The 16518-nt window shown below is 35.7% G+C and overlaps 3 protein-coding genes across 6 annotated transcripts; all 3 read right to left on the bottom strand.

Moving 5' to 3' along the window:
• Positions 1-348: 348 nt before the first annotated feature.
• LOC107274269 (two pore calcium channel protein 1) lies at positions 349-7910 on the bottom strand. Of its 4 annotated transcripts, none has more exons than XM_015753251.2 (12): positions 7622-7910; positions 6074-6294; positions 5835-5999; positions 5272-5397; positions 3610-3917; positions 2893-3173; positions 2562-2780; positions 2389-2508; positions 1967-2306; positions 1582-1883; positions 1406-1512; positions 349-1334 (listed from the first exon to the last, which is right to left on the bottom strand). In XM_015753251.2, the coding sequence occupies exons 1-12, from the start codon at positions 7893-7895 to the stop codon at positions 1089-1091; spliced, it is 2709 nt and encodes a 902-aa protein (XP_015608737.1). In that variant the 5' UTR covers positions 7896-7910; the 3' UTR covers positions 349-1088. The 4 variants fall into 4 exon arrangements, with proteins under 4 accessions (XP_015608737.1, XP_015608738.1, XP_024947297.1 ...); XM_015753252.2 differs by having other exon boundaries at positions 1051-1334; positions 6074-6261; XM_025091529.1 differs by lacking the exon at positions 7622-7910 and adding an exon at positions 7461-7610 and having other exon boundaries at positions 1051-1334.
• A 1012-nt stretch (positions 7911-8922) lies between these two features.
• On the bottom strand, positions 8923-9351 carry LOC107274267. The gene has a single exon (XM_015753249.2). The coding sequence runs from the start codon at positions 9342-9344 to the stop codon at positions 8952-8954; it is 393 nt and encodes a 130-aa protein (XP_015608735.1). The 5' UTR covers positions 9345-9351; the 3' UTR covers positions 8923-8951.
• A 13-nt stretch (positions 9352-9364) lies between these two features.
• On the bottom strand, positions 9365-15029 carry LOC107274266. Its single transcript, XM_015753242.1, has 15 exons — positions 14723-15029; positions 13898-14048; positions 13711-13835; positions 13363-13646; positions 12978-13291; positions 12719-12894; positions 12186-12644; positions 11772-12101; positions 11486-11694; positions 11153-11416; positions 10780-10933; positions 10343-10703; positions 10109-10288; positions 9825-10038; positions 9365-9748 (listed from the first exon to the last, which is right to left on the bottom strand). The coding sequence occupies exons 2-15, from the start codon at positions 14029-14031 to the stop codon at positions 9578-9580; spliced, it is 3375 nt and encodes a 1124-aa protein (XP_015608728.1). The 5' UTR covers positions 14032-14048; positions 14723-15029; the 3' UTR covers positions 9365-9577.
• Between the last annotated feature and the right edge of the window lie 1489 nt (positions 15030-16518).

Here is a 16518-nt window from a genome sequence, read left to right as displayed (position 1 = left end):
TTAAAGATAACGAAAAATATTAAGATATGATTGATTGAAGTATGAGGAAATTCTCCACGTTTTCAAAGAGCCGACGATATTGACGAACCATTAATTAAATAAATACTGTTTCGTATGCAAATATCACAATATAATTGCCTGTCAAATTTAATATGTCGCGTTCGGAATGATATAACATTTAGATACCATTTGCTCGATTACCAGTTCACTGTATTATTATAATACCAGTTAGATACCAACAAATATCATTTTAACAAATTAGTGAAGAATTGTTAGCGTACATAATTTTTTAAAACTTTAAGTAAAACAATTAAGTAACAAAGTTTACTGACCAATTTAGAACGAAACGGTAATAAATCTCGTTAGCTATTAAAAGTTCAGATCTGTGTGAATAAATCATAAAAATTACAATAATTATCGATATTATTAAATACTTCACGACTTGATATAACAGCAACTACTGGCCAGTTATCAAATATACATGGTAAATTATTATCACATGAAAATTCTTCCAAAGAATCGATGAGTATAAATAAACCCAGATGAAACACCAGACACAATTGATATCGTACGACAGTATCTACTTTTTATATAAATATTGTTATAATTATTAAAAACAATGTATAATAAAAATATAGTCTGAAATACAATTTGAACTCACTGCGATAAACGTACAAGATGCAAGTCAGAATGATACGAACAAGCAAAATTGTTATGAACACACTCATATATACAAAGTTATTAATTTTCTACACTCTATTGTCTCATATGGTGTGCTACATTGCTTTTAAAATTAGCTGCGTATGAAAAATCTCATTAATCAACTGTTTTGTTTAACAGTGGCGTTACCCATCAAGGGCATGTACAATAATGCTACAGTAATGCTACATTAGCAATATGAATTGCGGCTCGACCGCACATCTTAATTCTAAAAGTATGGGAGGACCAGAACCACCATTTTAATTTCATATTGTTTAGACAATTAAACAGCAGAGCTCTAGTCACATGGTTATTCTAAGAGTTCAGCAAAATTTCAGATTCTCTTGTTAACTGTTATATTCTAGTTCTATCTATAAAAGGTGGTACGGTTACATAGGGCTAGTTGTAACGCTACTATTTTGCTGAGAAAGTGGTCCTCCATTTAATACTATATGATCGGAAGCAATGGCCCCATCGTCAGCACCAATTTCATCGAAACTACCTATTGGACCTGAACCACTTCGTTTTTCTTCTATTTCAGCTTCTGCAAGCCACTCGTATATTTCGTGAGTATACATCCTTCTCTGCAATACTTCTCTTGTTCTAGGACGAGAGCCAATAAAAGTAGTAGTACCCTAAACGATGATTACAATTACAATTGAATGACCTGTTGAATATTCATGTGGAATAAACAGGTTCTACTTACACCCACAACCAGTGTGGATCTTAGTTGCTCCAAAAGCTGAAAATCTTGCACTATTGATTGAAGCTCATCCCATCTAAGTTCAACTTCCTCGTGCAGCATTTTTTCCTCTGTTGAAAAACATATTGTTATACAAAAATGAATTTGTTCCTTGTGATAATTGATAGTCATAAACTAACCATCGCGCTTCGACGTAGAACGCTTGTATTGTATTCTGAATCTGAAAGCTTCAAGGAAACTGGAAACTACAATTGTTAAAACAATCATAGTAACTAAGTAGAATGTCATAAAATATGCCCGAGTATACAGGCCCACAGTAAAAGCATAAGCATTCATCACAATAAACCAATTGTTTACTACTGTCAATTCGAACAGCGTCATTCCACTTGCCATCAAGTTGTCAAACGTATTCAAATAATAATAACCTAAAGATGTACTTCCGTTAGCTGAATATTTATAAAAGTCTTCAACCGTTGTGTTCCTGCAACGTATGATAAACATCAACAATGTTGTAATTCCTTGATTATCTTTACTAAATTAATGTATAAATTTGATGCTACTCACTGACAACAATTTCGCATATCGTATCCAGCAAACAGTTCCATCCCAATAATGGCAAAAAAGTAGTACAAAACAAGCATGACAATAGCGGTTGAGCACATTAAAGGTGAAAGGATGACCAATGTGCCAAAGACATCACGATATCTCTTTTTGATCTTAAAGAGCCTCAAAAGTCGAAGAGGTCTAAATAGCACTAAGAACGCTGCATTAGGGAAGATCGTCAATCCAAACGCAGCAATCAAGGTAGAAATAGATGCGCCAAGGTCAAACAAGTTCCATCCAGAGCTAAGATACCGTCTTGTCCCAAGTCCCAAAACCTTTATCAGGGCTTCAGACACAAAGACTGTGAACCAGTAGTTAATATAAAAATGAATTCACATTAAAAAAATAAGATTACTCAGATTATTCTAAATTATTAAACTCACTTCCACCAAATAGTAATGTGTCCCAACAAGCCGCAAATGCATGAGCAGACTCTTGCAGACTATCAAACGGCTGTATCAATCTCACCAACATGGCGACTGCATTGCCAATAATTGTTGCACCTGCAAGGGGACTTTTAGATTTAATTGGTGAAACTATTTGCTGGAATACTTACACACTATAGATTCAAAATAAGGCCATATAATGGCCGCATGTGCTGCCGTGCAAAGTATTTGCAAAGGCTGCCAGGCTGCGTGATACCACGGTATACTGGAATACTGTAATTCCCACTGGAGCGTGGTAGCGTCATAGACGTTGACGAATTCATCAACATTGAGAGCACCACTTCCTGACGAATTCATGTAGCGAAACATCAATATAACATCTCTGGTGGCTAAAACGGATAGAATCGTATAAAATGACTGTGAGCGTTTTACAAAATCTCTAAGTTTCTAAAAATCCAGTGGTATACATATACGTCAGCATAGTTAATGTGCAATACGCACATTTATTTGGAACGTAGTAGCGCATGAGTCCCTCGAATTGCCTAAATCGCATCTTGTCTGGATTCTGTTTTGAAACCAATAATTTAAAGGCATGCTGGCAAGCTTTTCTCTTGTGAAGCAGTAATTTTTTAAATTTATCTCTTTCCGCCGATGTGAACGTCTCGTTCACTACAGCCAACATCAAGTTCATCATGACATACAGCATTGTACACAAATAGGATACAAAATATATGGCGTACCATTTATTTGTCGAATATGACGGCATCATGACATCTGGAAAGCTGAAATATTATAAAATATCATATATCATAATAATAGTCATGATAGGCTACGTTTAATTTCTGATTAAATCACATTAATGTCTTATTGTCAGTGTAATATATTTAAAACTGACAATTGTGTATGTAACCTAATTAGATAAATTTACAAAGTGATATCTTTTATACCGTTTTAAACTTCACTAGGAACAGTGACGTATAATGCTCGATAAATATTTGTACGGAACAAATTCCTTGCAAGAAAGCTTCACACTCCAAGAGATAATTAGATAATTTCATAATGGCAAACTCAGAGTTCATTGGTATGTATTATTAGTCAAATTAGTATCACTCTTTGGATTGATTTTTCGTAATATCCTTAGTTCGTAATTACTATGATTAAGATTATTGGATAGTGGAATTTGCTACAAAATTGACCATTTTCCATTTTATTACTTACTTTGCTGTAGTAAGCAAGACGAATAAGCTGACGAAGCTGTCCTGGAGTGTGACAAAGTTTCTGTTCATCTCAGAAAACATATAATAACCCAGCACCATGTATGTGCTTATGAAAAACAATAGGAGACCCAACATATCCAAAATCGGTGGCAAAGTTTGTAATATTTGCCTAATGAATCTTCTGACGCCACCACAATATTTCGTATCCACCAGAAAAATGGGCCTTAAAGCGCGCGTCACACGAAAATGCGAGGATTGTCGAGCTAACACTGTCATCGCTTCTACAAACATGATAGCCAAGGTGATACACTGAAAAAGAAACAGAGTATAATTGTTAATTAGAACAGAAAGAATCATCTAGCAGAAATAATCATTTAAAGTACATCAGTCTAGTATATAAAACTAACTTCGTCTTTGATATATTAAACACGAAATAATTGTACTCTCTATAGAAAATTTATCATACAAATTAATTGTAAAAGATTTTAGCGTAATACTCCTTACTCCACATTTTGTTCAAAGATTAATTGACCAACAAGTTTTACATGGTACCAATCACAAAGGACTGCCCTCAGCGATGAGATCATACATTATATGCGAATGTGAAGTCAAAATAGTAAATTATTATTATTCAGTACTACACTGATCGAAAAACTTGGTATTTAATGCATAAGTAAAGTTCATTGATCCGAATATAAATCAACGTATATAACAGACGGAAATGCGATATATCGTAAAGTGCTGATAAAAGTATCTGTAGGAATGAACAAATAGAAGTTATTTGTATGTATTATGCGCATACTATTTGTTACCTTTGACCTTTTAAAGCATTTCAACGTGCATAAATCTGTACAAAGTATGATCGCCTAAGTTTTCCGTCGGCAAGAATCATTGCCCTGTTACTTGAGTCAACTGATCAGCATAATAATATTATCGGGTACTGTAGTACCGATGTTTTTCCATAGGTCAGTAGTACAAAAGTATATTGAAATACTGACATATGACTTTTTACAAACAATAAAAAAAGTGGAAATATTTTTTATCAAAGTAAGTTGATAATAAATAATTCCCAATTAATCAACTTGAAAAAAAAAAGAATATATGCCCAAAGAACCATTATATGGTTCAGTGTTTCTGGCTTAATATATTTTGTTTCATATGTAAACACCAACGTATTTAGTTCAATAAAGCTTGTATTGTCAGGGAGGTTAGGTAGAATGCATGTTAACATGTAATATCATCCGTTTAAGTGATTCAATCGCACCTTATATACATAATCATTAAGTCCGCTTTCTGTCGGATTTGTCTGGTTATCAATATAAGCTCTATTGCAGTCTGGCACTTAACGCGTCATTACATAATGTGCAGGGCAGTACTTCACAGAATTTTTGTAAATTACCAAATAATATTTTACAGTCTGCTTTGAGTCGACCAATATTTGTACAATACGTATAGATTATCATATTACAGAATTTATTCTATAAAAATGACTGTTATGGCTCATTATATTACAACAGCTGATTTGATTGCACAATAAGTAAATGATATATTTATGTATTCCATTGAAATTATGTATATATGTATACATATATGGCAAGTTGCGTAACTTACATTAGCATCACGTTACAGATACTTATTAATCCTGTTAGCGTAAATTACTCACCTTTAACATTGTACGTTTGTGCTTCAAAATGGTTCCCCAGCCTATCCATCTTAGTTTCAGCGCCAATTCAATCCCAATTATGATAAGTGCAAGAAGCTCTATTGACCCGTGTGTCCATACAGGCAACTGTAAAGTTCAAGTTCCAGTTAAAATAAGATTTAGGCTAAAATTCAACAAAACATTCAAATAATGCTGCGTTTTCAAGTTTCAGTAGCAAATAATATTGCTGCAAGATAATAAAGACTCAACCGGAAATAGCGTGTAATCATCTCCGCATGACTGCCTGCACAGGTACAAGACATTTCTAATATACCGGGTGAAATAAAAAAACGTTTAATTTAATATATCAGTAAATATTCGACTATTTCTCAGACTTTGTGCGTTTATACGTACAAATGTATTAACGAATATACATAATAACAAAAGGCGAGCACAGTATTTACACGTATTACGACAGATGCGTCTTTATTGTGATGAGCTATCGTTTTGCGTTAATGTTTCCTCGATTTCAGTATTGTATCTCACGTGCAATAACGGATGTCTAAATGGAGAAGAATACTTACGCGAAATAGAGGAACAGCCGGTTCCTCTACAAAGGCTAGAGCCAAGAGAACGAACGATGTCAACAGGTCAAGCCCATAGTACCAACTATTATGTACTAAAAGATAAGCTGGTAAATCTTCTGGATGTCTCGGGTGGGAATCGAACTTCTCATTATTCCTACCCTCCTGGAAAAGAGAGAATGCTTCGTGCGTTATCATTAATAGCCCAAAAAGACGATTAAATAAGGTTTGATGCTTACTTCTAAAAAAATAGATGCTTCATGATAATTCATCTCCCAGTGCATATCAGCATCTATGACAGCACTGTGCCTTGCTATGGCCACATTCTCTGTTACAGCATCAGCATCGTATCCACCGATTCCAATTCTGTGGCTCATTTCATTAGGTGTCTCCATGTTTCTGCTGGAGGACATCCTTACGCGGCCGTCTGAGGAATGGCAAGACAACATAGAGCCATATTCTAGAAAAGATTAAAAGCACGCAGAGGCAAATGAGAAAAGCGAGTTTTTAGAGCCACAAGCCTGACACCGAATTGATTGCTGCTCTGAATAAATAATGAATATTATTAGGATTATTAATTAAAGTCATACACCTTTGATTTGATTAGTCAGCATTAGATAATCTAGATAAGGTTACGTATTATCTTGAGAATTCATGAACCATTCTAGTAAGAACAGTTATTACTCTTAATACTTTCTATAATAAATTATTGATAGCCTAATAATTTATTATAGCTCTCCTGAGCATTGTTCATAACGGCTATCCCATATTTCGTGATATTTCGATCAATCGATATTACAGGGCGAAGGAGACGCGATCACGTCGTAAAGAGTGAACTTATCCTCGGAAATCTCTTGATAGTCGTGTAAGATGTCCGGTATATATATATATCTTTACGTCACTAAACTTATCAATTTCACAATCCAGATTTAGACTCATAAACGTACATCTTATTGGATGAGAGTATCGAGGCTAATGTGTCGGATAAAGAGATGATCTCTATCTGTAATACAGGAGTCATTCTGAGCTAAATCAAGAATTTCTTTAGTCTCAAATAATAAATATTGAACTTTAAGAATTGCTCTGTTCACTTTAAACGTAAATGAAATTTACGATCGGATGATCTGTTCACAAGACCATTGTTGTAATGCATATAACAAATAATATATTATTTATAACAGAAGGAATCGAAACATACGGTTACGTATGAAGAGTATGTACTTATGTGAAATATAGTGACATGATACAAGATACAACAAATATATATTTTATTGAAAAAAAAACCAATGTGCAATCGAATGAAAAATGTCGAAAATGATATATGTATGTTCAAAAATTAAATGATTAAGATTAATAATGAAAATATATATTTTTAGAGTGAAGATTGACTAACATGTAGTTCAAACATATTAATCAAGTTACAGGCATCCTCAGCCATAATGTCAACATTGAAATCCATCGATGTATTCGTATCGCCCGCATTTAATCGATAATGTCTAACTGTAAAAATTCACAAGTGACCGGACGTGTGCTTGCCCAATATACGTGGGTCAATTCCATACTCCAGTCAGACAACAGAGGAATAAAAGTGAAAAGAAAAGCGGAAGAAAGTGTCATCTATCTCACTTGGCTTAAAGGTGTAGTGCACTTTCTCTATTCTGTGGCATAATGGAATCCGAGCATTATAGGTGCGAATGAAACGTCACCGCTGCTATTCCCTTTTTCGTGCAGAATAGAAAAAGCGTTCTTGACAGCGAAGCTCAAGACATGGCGAAGAACTGACTCACTAGGACTGGATCCGTAACTAACATCCTGAGCCACTGCACTGGTATCATCGTCGAAACGTTGATATCCACCAGGAGGTCCTGCACTTGTAGGTGAAGTCATGACAGCACTGTGACAGCAGGACGACACAAGCCGCGAACTACGGCTTGTTACCCGGCCGTCTCTTCTTCCCGACTGATTTCGTGATTCATCCTCACTATCTTGTACTATAGCAAATTCTTGCACTTGCTCAGATTCAACTGATGTATCGACGGTGGCGAGGAGTATGGAGATCATTAGTTATGAAAGTCAATCGCTAAGTGAGTTCTGTTTTATCCGAGTTCCACGTGGTAAGGCAGCGTCCCATAGAATGACATCTCCTGAACTTCATCATTCAAAGATAAATCCTTTACACTGAGAGAGTTGACTATGGTCTATCGATGTATTTTATATTTATAATTGAGTGAGCTCTGGAACTTGGAATAGTATGAAGGATGAGAAATTGAACAAGGCCTCGTTCTGTCTTTTTGTAGGTGTCTTACTAATGGTAGGTAAGATCTTTTTGTATTGCGACTGAGCCAAATTTTTGGATCAAATTACCCTGATGGGGTATTACGAACCAGATAATTGATATCTGGCCACTTGTTCAGAACTGTTGTAGCAGCATGTCTAAATTCTGCTGAACCAGTGAAACTCATGTGCTACAGTTGACTTAGTTCACAGAAAAGGCGACCGTAGCTCAGCGGCTAAGGTAGCGGATTCCCAACCCAAAAGGTCGGGGTTCGGCGCACAGTTCCTAGCGGTATTCACCAATGGGTTTTCATATGAAAACTTAAGTGAGTATTTATGCGGATTTCGCCTAACACTGTTCGGATTCGGTGTATAAACTCGGTAGGTCTCTCCGTGAGTTAATCTCTCCGTGAGTTAAACCAAGAGTTGCTCACATGAGATACAGCAGCATGGCGATGCAACTGTAAGAAATCTTCTTTCACAGGATGGAATTGCAAGCTCACCCACTGCGTTTCACCAGGATTAGACTAGTACTGTAATAATTTTTTGAATTTGAATCTTTATGATTTTTTAGAGACACTTTGAAACGGAACTACAACCTTCGCTTATACTACATTGATCCATAATCAATGTCCGATGTATTTCAGGATTACTAGTAAGGAATTCAGTGCTCGGTTAACTTACCAACTAAAATTGTCCCAGGATAATAGCCTTAGGGACCAGTTTCAATTTCACATACGACCGGAGATCTCCGAAATTTTGCAACTTTATGTTCGCATTCAGAGTTCCTTCTAAATCAGTTGCTTTCTGTCTTTCTCTTTTTCAAATTAGAATCTTATCAACTTACCTGCGAATTCGCCAACGAGTTGGCTCGTCTCCGTGAGTTAAAATAAGAGTTCCTACGTGAGATACAGCAGCACGATGCAACTGTAAGAAATCTTCTTTTTTAGGATGGAACTGCAAGCTAACCCACTGTGTTTCGCCAGGATGTAGTAGGAATTCAGTTTGGTTAACTTGCCAACTCGAAACTGTCCCAGGATAAACAGCCTTAGGGACCAGTTTCAACTTCACGTAAGACCGGAGATCTCCGAAATTTTGCAATTTTATCTTCGCATTCAGAGTTCCTTCCAAACCAAATCTACCCATTGAAAGCCACATCGGTTCACTGACATCTTTGAACGCTTCCAAAACTTCGACTTTTCCAAACCCATGTGGAAAACAAGGAAGGAAGTTCATATAAAACAAAGCAGATCTCCGAAATTTTGCAATTTTATCTTCGCATTCAGAGTTCCTTCCAAACCAAATCTACCCATTGAAAGCCACATCTGTCCACTGACATCTTTGAACGCTTCCAAAACTTCGACTTTTCCAAAGCCACCGTAGCCATACAGGTGTATCTAGGAATTGATGTTACAAAGAACACTGTTGCCCATTGTACAGTGGTGAATGACAAGTATACTTACGAATTTTTATGGGCATGAATTTCCGCTATTTTTTCTGGCCTCATAGTGCCTAAATGTAATTTTCCCTGCACAGGCTCCAGGATTAGTGGGTCCAAATATTATCGAGAGTGTTCTACTTTCCATTCGCTGCAGAGCCAAGATCATACTCGATCCCGTTGTCTGTCGTTCTTTCAAAAACTACACCGTATCGGCCATGTTGTAAATGAATTACTTTGCCAAGTGTACAAGATGTCAGCATAATAAGTAGACGTACCTTAAAGTTCTTCTCATTGTCTACAATAATTGCCTGAAGCTTGATTTTATTGTCGCTCATATTGCGAATGGTCAGTTCTTTGGTATCAGACTTTCCTGCTTTTACGCTACCCCAAACTAATGCTGCGTGAGTGGCTCTTATAGGTATCACACTTCCAGAAACTGGAATACTGGATACCGAACTGCTTGGTGAATTTCTGCCAGAATTTCTTGACCTACGTTATAGTTAAATTATTTTCATATTTTATTTATAAGTTCAGTTCAGCAATGCTCAGTGTGAAGTACCTGTTTAGTGCTACACTATGTGGAGAATGAGGCGACGATGGAGAACCCATCGCATCGAGATGTTGTGGTGTTTCCGATCGTAGTAAATTATCATTGGCTTGTTCGGATTTTGAAATCTCTTCCCCCACCACTGGATAAAAATACACGTCACTTCCGGCTAAGACTTTTACTACAGCATACCTGAGAATAAAGATCAAGATAGACATTGAATTACAGACGTAGTATTAAACTTACCTATCAGGTGTATCAGTGCTAGGTTTATGAGTAATCATAAAAACGACTCTCTCGCCAATTTGAATAAACAAATTGTCTGGAGTAACGCGAAAATCGGAATTTAGATTTCTCATGTTATCACTCTCGACCACAGTAGCCTTGAGCAATACGGGCACAGTTCCCGAATTAATAAGATTCAACGGTTTGCTCTCCCTTCTGGGTATTATAATTGGCAATGGCGTATCAATCGCTTCAATTTTACACGTGCCTATGTAGCCTATTAATGGAAATTTTTGAAGTACTTGACCATTCCCATTGCCTGTATGAACTTCGACGACGAAATGGGCGATTATATGGTGCAACCCTTTTTCAGATGTACTAGCTGAATTAAAAAAAAAAGTAGAAAGAACTGTTACACTAGTTAACACATTTAAATATAAGTAAAAAGTAAGTCTTACAGTCAAAGGAAGTCAAAGCTGTCCCTTTAAATAAAATATTTGTAGTATACTGCTGTCGCGATGCGAGTGTCAAACATTTGATATCCCCACTCTCATTTTCAGGAGTTATCGTTTCATTAAGAGAGTTATCGATGCTGAATAATTTTGGTCCAGTCTAAATATCCATACAATTTTCTTAATGTAATTTTTAGTTAAAGAAAAGGTACTCAAATATACAAGCAATATTTACCTGAGAAATGTAAAGCTTCACCGGTAGATCAACATTATTTTTATTTTCCACTGTAATTGGCAGAGACTTCTGAGAATTTTCTGCAACCAACTGAAAGTTGAGTTCCTTATTTCCAGAGTGTTCAAATATACAAGCAATATTTACCTGAGAAATGTAAAGCTTCACCGGTAGATCAACATTATTTTTATTTTCCACTGTAACTGGCAGAGACTTCTGAGAATTTTCTGCAACCAATTGAAAGTTGAGTTCCTTATTTCCAGAGTGCGTTAACACAGTTAAGTGTGGTTCTTCTGGTACAAAACACATTGTATGCCTGATGGACCAATTGGAGTGCGTCACCATATCTGATATTCGTAGATCCATTGGCACAGTAAGTGATTTATCCATTCGGGGTACTTTCACTTTCACCTAAAAATAATTCAGCCAATTAGGAATATCTTCTTGTAGTTGATATAATAGAAAAAAGAAGCGGTATACCTTAACAGTTCTACGTGCATTTGGTTCAATTAATATTTTTTCTGACGGTAAGCGTAATTCTATTTTATCTTTTATCCCGTCAGTTTCATTCAAACTAAAAGTACACATTATCCATCTATCCCCTTTATTCGATAATTCAAGCTCTGTTTCTCCCGGTACTCCAACAATGCAGCTGCACAATTCTGTATTCTTGACAGTGACGGCATCTTCTACAAATATCAGTACAAGTGTAAGATTATGTACAGAGATAAAAATACAGCTTTCAAGATGAAAAGTAAAACTTTACTATTGGATTTGGTCAGGACTTTGAAATTTTGTTGCTGTGAAATCGTGGATGATTCAAGTTTGACATCAGAAACAGACGATTCCTGCTCTTTGATCCTCCCTTCAGCATCTACAATTTTTCCAGCTCGATTGTCCGTAGATTCTTTTCTCTCTAAAGTTGACACTGCCTTTTTCTCTCTCGATAAATTCTCAAGATATGAACCTTGTAACAGAGATTCCAATTGTAAGGAGGTTGATCTAACAGGCATGTTATTTTCCTTAACTGGTTCCGGACTGCTTTTGACAAATATATTTTGGCCAGCAATACTTTGTTCCATACGTTTCTTGTTCTCTGTATGCAATTATTAAATTTCACAAAATTACTGTCATTTAAATATCCCATGTTGTGACTTAAGTGAACATATTACTCGCGCACCTGATATAGCTTCCGAAAGTTGAGGCGTAACATGAGAATTATAATCAAGATGAGAAGAAAATGAGATTTTCGAAGGTGCAGTTTCATGTGGAATAACATCATCACCTATCATTCTGCTATCCAGTGAAAATCTTTCAGGCTCATTAAATGACGGTGAGTTCTTTTCTAACTTCTCATTCTGAATAGTAGGTGTAGTCGGCATTGATTGTCTAGTAGAAGGGAGCAAGGTGTACGTAGCGCTTTGAACAATTTCGGCTTTATTGAGTTTGTTCTCCGAACACTTGTTCCTTTTCTTTTTAGCCATCAGCAATTCATCCACTAATCGTCTAGGCGTCGCATCGTCGATGTCCTTCAGTGCTTGGGCAATTGTACTCAAACTCATTAGACTGTGTTTCTTTTGAGCTTCGCTACTATTTAACGTAGGCTTTGGACTATCGTCAGACTTATACACGGAAGATGCTGAAATAAATCTTTGAATAAAACAAACAAATCCTAAACAAAAACAAATCATTGTAATTAATAAAATTGTATACTCTCTGTCTGTAGTGTCACATCGACGAGAGGCATTCTGTTACCCAGTCTCTTTGGACTAGTAATAGTTGCTCCAAAACTTGGTCGTTCTATAGATTCTACTTCTGAAAGTTGACCCATTTTCTCACATTTCCGTTTAAAGAATTCACCTATGGATACCTTGCGTCCCGCACAAGATCTGTATAATACACAAAATACAGTATGTTTCACATTTTACACACGCTCCATATTATGTACATATCATCTATGTAATTAACTTACTCCAAAGAAAGATCTAGGTCTCCAATAATTCCTGAGAAGCAAGAGAGTTCCAGACGCTCCTCTTCATTATTAGTAGTCCTTGGTAATGCATAGGAGCAATTTTGTTGGAAAGACACTTCATCAGCTAACATACGACTGCCTGCCTGAGAACCTGATAGAAAATCTTCATTCTCAAATTTAGCCATTAATTCAGCAGCTCCAGAATTAAAGCTGAATCCTGCTGAACTCGCTATAGAATTCGACGGAATAGATTTTTCTTGTGAATTGCTCATTCCGGAGGAACGGGCTGTTATTTCAGCTGGCTCAAACACAATCTGAAAAAGATATTAATCGGAGATGTAACAGTGTAAAAGAAACTAAGTCTCTGTGTTACAGTACTCCTTACATTCATACTATTGGCACTAGATATAGCAGCAGGAAGCGTAGAAACTGATGCATTGGATTGTGAAGAACCAAACAAAGTTTGATGGACAGAGTCAATAAGAGTAGAAGGTGTGTTGTCAGTGGCTTGATTTTGAATACTTGAAACATTTCCACTGTTTGCTTGTGTAGTAGAATTTGAAGTTTGCCGTTCACTACACCTTTCCAACAATTTTCTTGCAAGCTGTCTTTCGGTATCAATGTTGTTCTTTATTTTAGAGCTTTCTGTAGTTCCGCTATCACTCAGCACTACAAAAGAAATAAAGTGTTATTGATTGAGAAGGAAGGATAAAAAACAAGGAAAGAACCTTACAAGATGAAATATTATCAAGAATCCCTAAAGAGGAATCGTTAATATTCTTCCTATCAATAGTTTCATTCAGTAGAATCCGTTTGCAATTATCATCCGGAGAATCATTCAGATATTGACGTCCTAAACTAAAAATAATATAATATTAAAGAATAAGACTAATCTAAATATTAATAAAAGTAATAGTTACAAGGGTTTTCTTGCAACAGTGGATGATGCTGTGGGTCGTGGTTTGCTGAGTACAGTAACATCGATCATATCCAATTGTTCTGAATTTGCATTCGTTGCAGCTTCTTTCACTGTTTTCTTATAATTGTCTTCCATTTTTGAAATTTAATACTCTGAGGACACACAAAAGATCATAGAGACGTTCCAAAACTGACTGCTAGTACGCTTCTTTCACTGCTCAGTGTGAAGTACCTGTTTAGTGCTACACTATGTGGAGAATGAGGCGACGATGGAGAACCCATCGCATCGAGATGTTGTGGTGTTTCCGATCGTAGTAAATTATCATTGGCTTGTTCGGATTTTGAAATCTCTTCCATTTTTGAAATTTAATACTCGGAGGACACACAAAAGATCATAGAGGCGTTCCAAAACTGACTGCTAGTACTGTGAGCATCATTGTATCCCTGTTTATCTGCATACAACTGCATGTGACACAACCATGCACTCAGTGAATTTTGGAATATATCCTATGGTGGCTCGATACACCAAGGAATGATTTCCACATCACGTTTGGAACAGGAATGTCATTATAAGTTATATTTAAATAAAGCAACAAGAACTTACAGCGTACCATCAACAAGTGGCGTTTCCTTTTATATTGTTTATCTTTACCCACTTTCAACGTTCAAAATGTTGTATCTTTGACACTATTATGGTTTAATATTCTTCATTTTTACCCTGCGCCCTTCAATTTGACATCATAAATATAGATCAAATTTGTAAAACCGTTGCATACAAACGGATAACGTTTCTTAAGTTATATTGAAATAAAGCAACAAGAACTTACAGCGTACCATCAACAAGTGGCGTTTCCTTTTATATTGTTTATCTTTACCCACTTTCAACGTTTCTAACGTATCATGAACCAAAAATTGGGAAAAGTCAAATAAGTCGATGACAAATGAACGTTCTACGAGGTCCGAATAGATATTACTCCACGTATGTAGTTTCAAACAAGGCAGAATATTTATTAAACTTAAAAATAAATTATAAACATTCTTGTTAAACGATTCAGCTTTAAAATACGAACAACAAATAGCTGTCCCATGTGATGGCGCTATAATCGGAAAGCGTGCGAATCAGCTGCCAGAATTATATACATACTTATTTTTACTATAAATTGAAAATGTTACCCTGCGCCCTTCAATTTGACATCATAAATATAGATCAAATTTGTAAAACCGTTGCATACAAACGGATAACGTTTCTAATGTATCATGAACCAAAAATTGGGAAAAGTCAAATAAGTCGATGACAAATGAACGTTCTACGAGGTCCGAATAGATATTACTCCACGTATGTAGTTTCAAACAAGGCAGAATATTTATTAAACTTAAAAATAAATTATAAACATTCTTGTTAAACGATTCAGCTTTAAAATACGAACAACAAATAGCTGTCCCATGTGATGGCGCTATAATCGGAAAGCGTGCGAATCAGCTGCCAGAATTATATACACACTTATTTTTACTAGAAATTGAAAATGCGTAAATTTTCAAACCTCTATTATCATGAAGCGTTGAATTTTTAATGTAAAATATCCACCTATTTTTGGAAATCTCATTGCTTTAAGGATAAACATATCTGATTGTAAGACGTTACAATATAAATAGATTTCTTTTTCACACAGGTGCATATACTCTGATCTAGTGTGCGTTCTCCCTTTTTTTAAAGTGAATTCGGTGGTTTCCAGTTATCAAACTTGTGTCGACTCGTGTTAACACAAAGGCTGACTATTCGCTGGCTCCAGCGGAATATTTTCGAAATGACCAATGATATAGCTTTGTTTTTATTGAAGTTACACAAGTATGTAATTGCAAACCATTGTATATAATTATAATCAAAGATTGTCATAATTTTCTTGCAGTATGTTTGTATACATTTTTTTCGAAAGCTGTATAAAAATGTAAATGATCACAAAACAAAGAACGAAAAGGAAGTAACTTCCCAAATTATGCTTTCAGTTCATTTTTCAATTGCCTCAATTTTCAACGTACAATTTTAATATTGCATGGGATACGGTGATATTCCGAATTAGATACACTTAATGACCAATGAAATTTATTCTTTAGCATAATCTGAAAGAATTCCACGCTTGTGATTGGCTGCATTAGAACTCCATGTTGCGTCTGATTATTGGAAAGCAGGCTGAAGTCGCGTTTCGACAGCGTTGCTCGGTACCGGACTAACCACGGCAGGTTGATCCCTTTTCATCCATCTGCTTCGTGGTACGTACAGCTTGTTGTGATTGCCCTAACAAAATCGGAATAATCCTCAATTTTTGACGCAGTTAGAAAATAACTCCTCGCAATAATTTGTAGTTCTAAATCTAGTTTAAATTCTCAATACTGTATTTTTGAATAAGTAGAAGTTTTGGCTTAGAATATGTGAAAGTTTATGCGGCTTGTCGTTGCGACTGCAACATGTCCAATTCAAGCTTTACGCTGTTTCTTAGTTTTATCTGTAAATTTATTTGTAGTATTTAATGATAATAATATGTGAAATTGAAGTTTTTATGTAGCAAAATCAGTTGTTTTTTTAATAGATCTGCAATGTTTTGACTACATAACCTATATTCGTGTT

The sequence above is a fragment of the Cephus cinctus genome, unplaced genomic scaffold (genome assembly GCF_000341935.2).
Source record: "Cephus cinctus unplaced genomic scaffold, Ccin1 Ccin1_scaffold2608, whole genome shotgun sequence".
Taxonomy (NCBI): domain Eukaryota; kingdom Metazoa; phylum Arthropoda; class Insecta; order Hymenoptera; family Cephidae; genus Cephus; species Cephus cinctus.
This window is presented reverse-complemented; position numbering and strand designations above follow the sequence as displayed.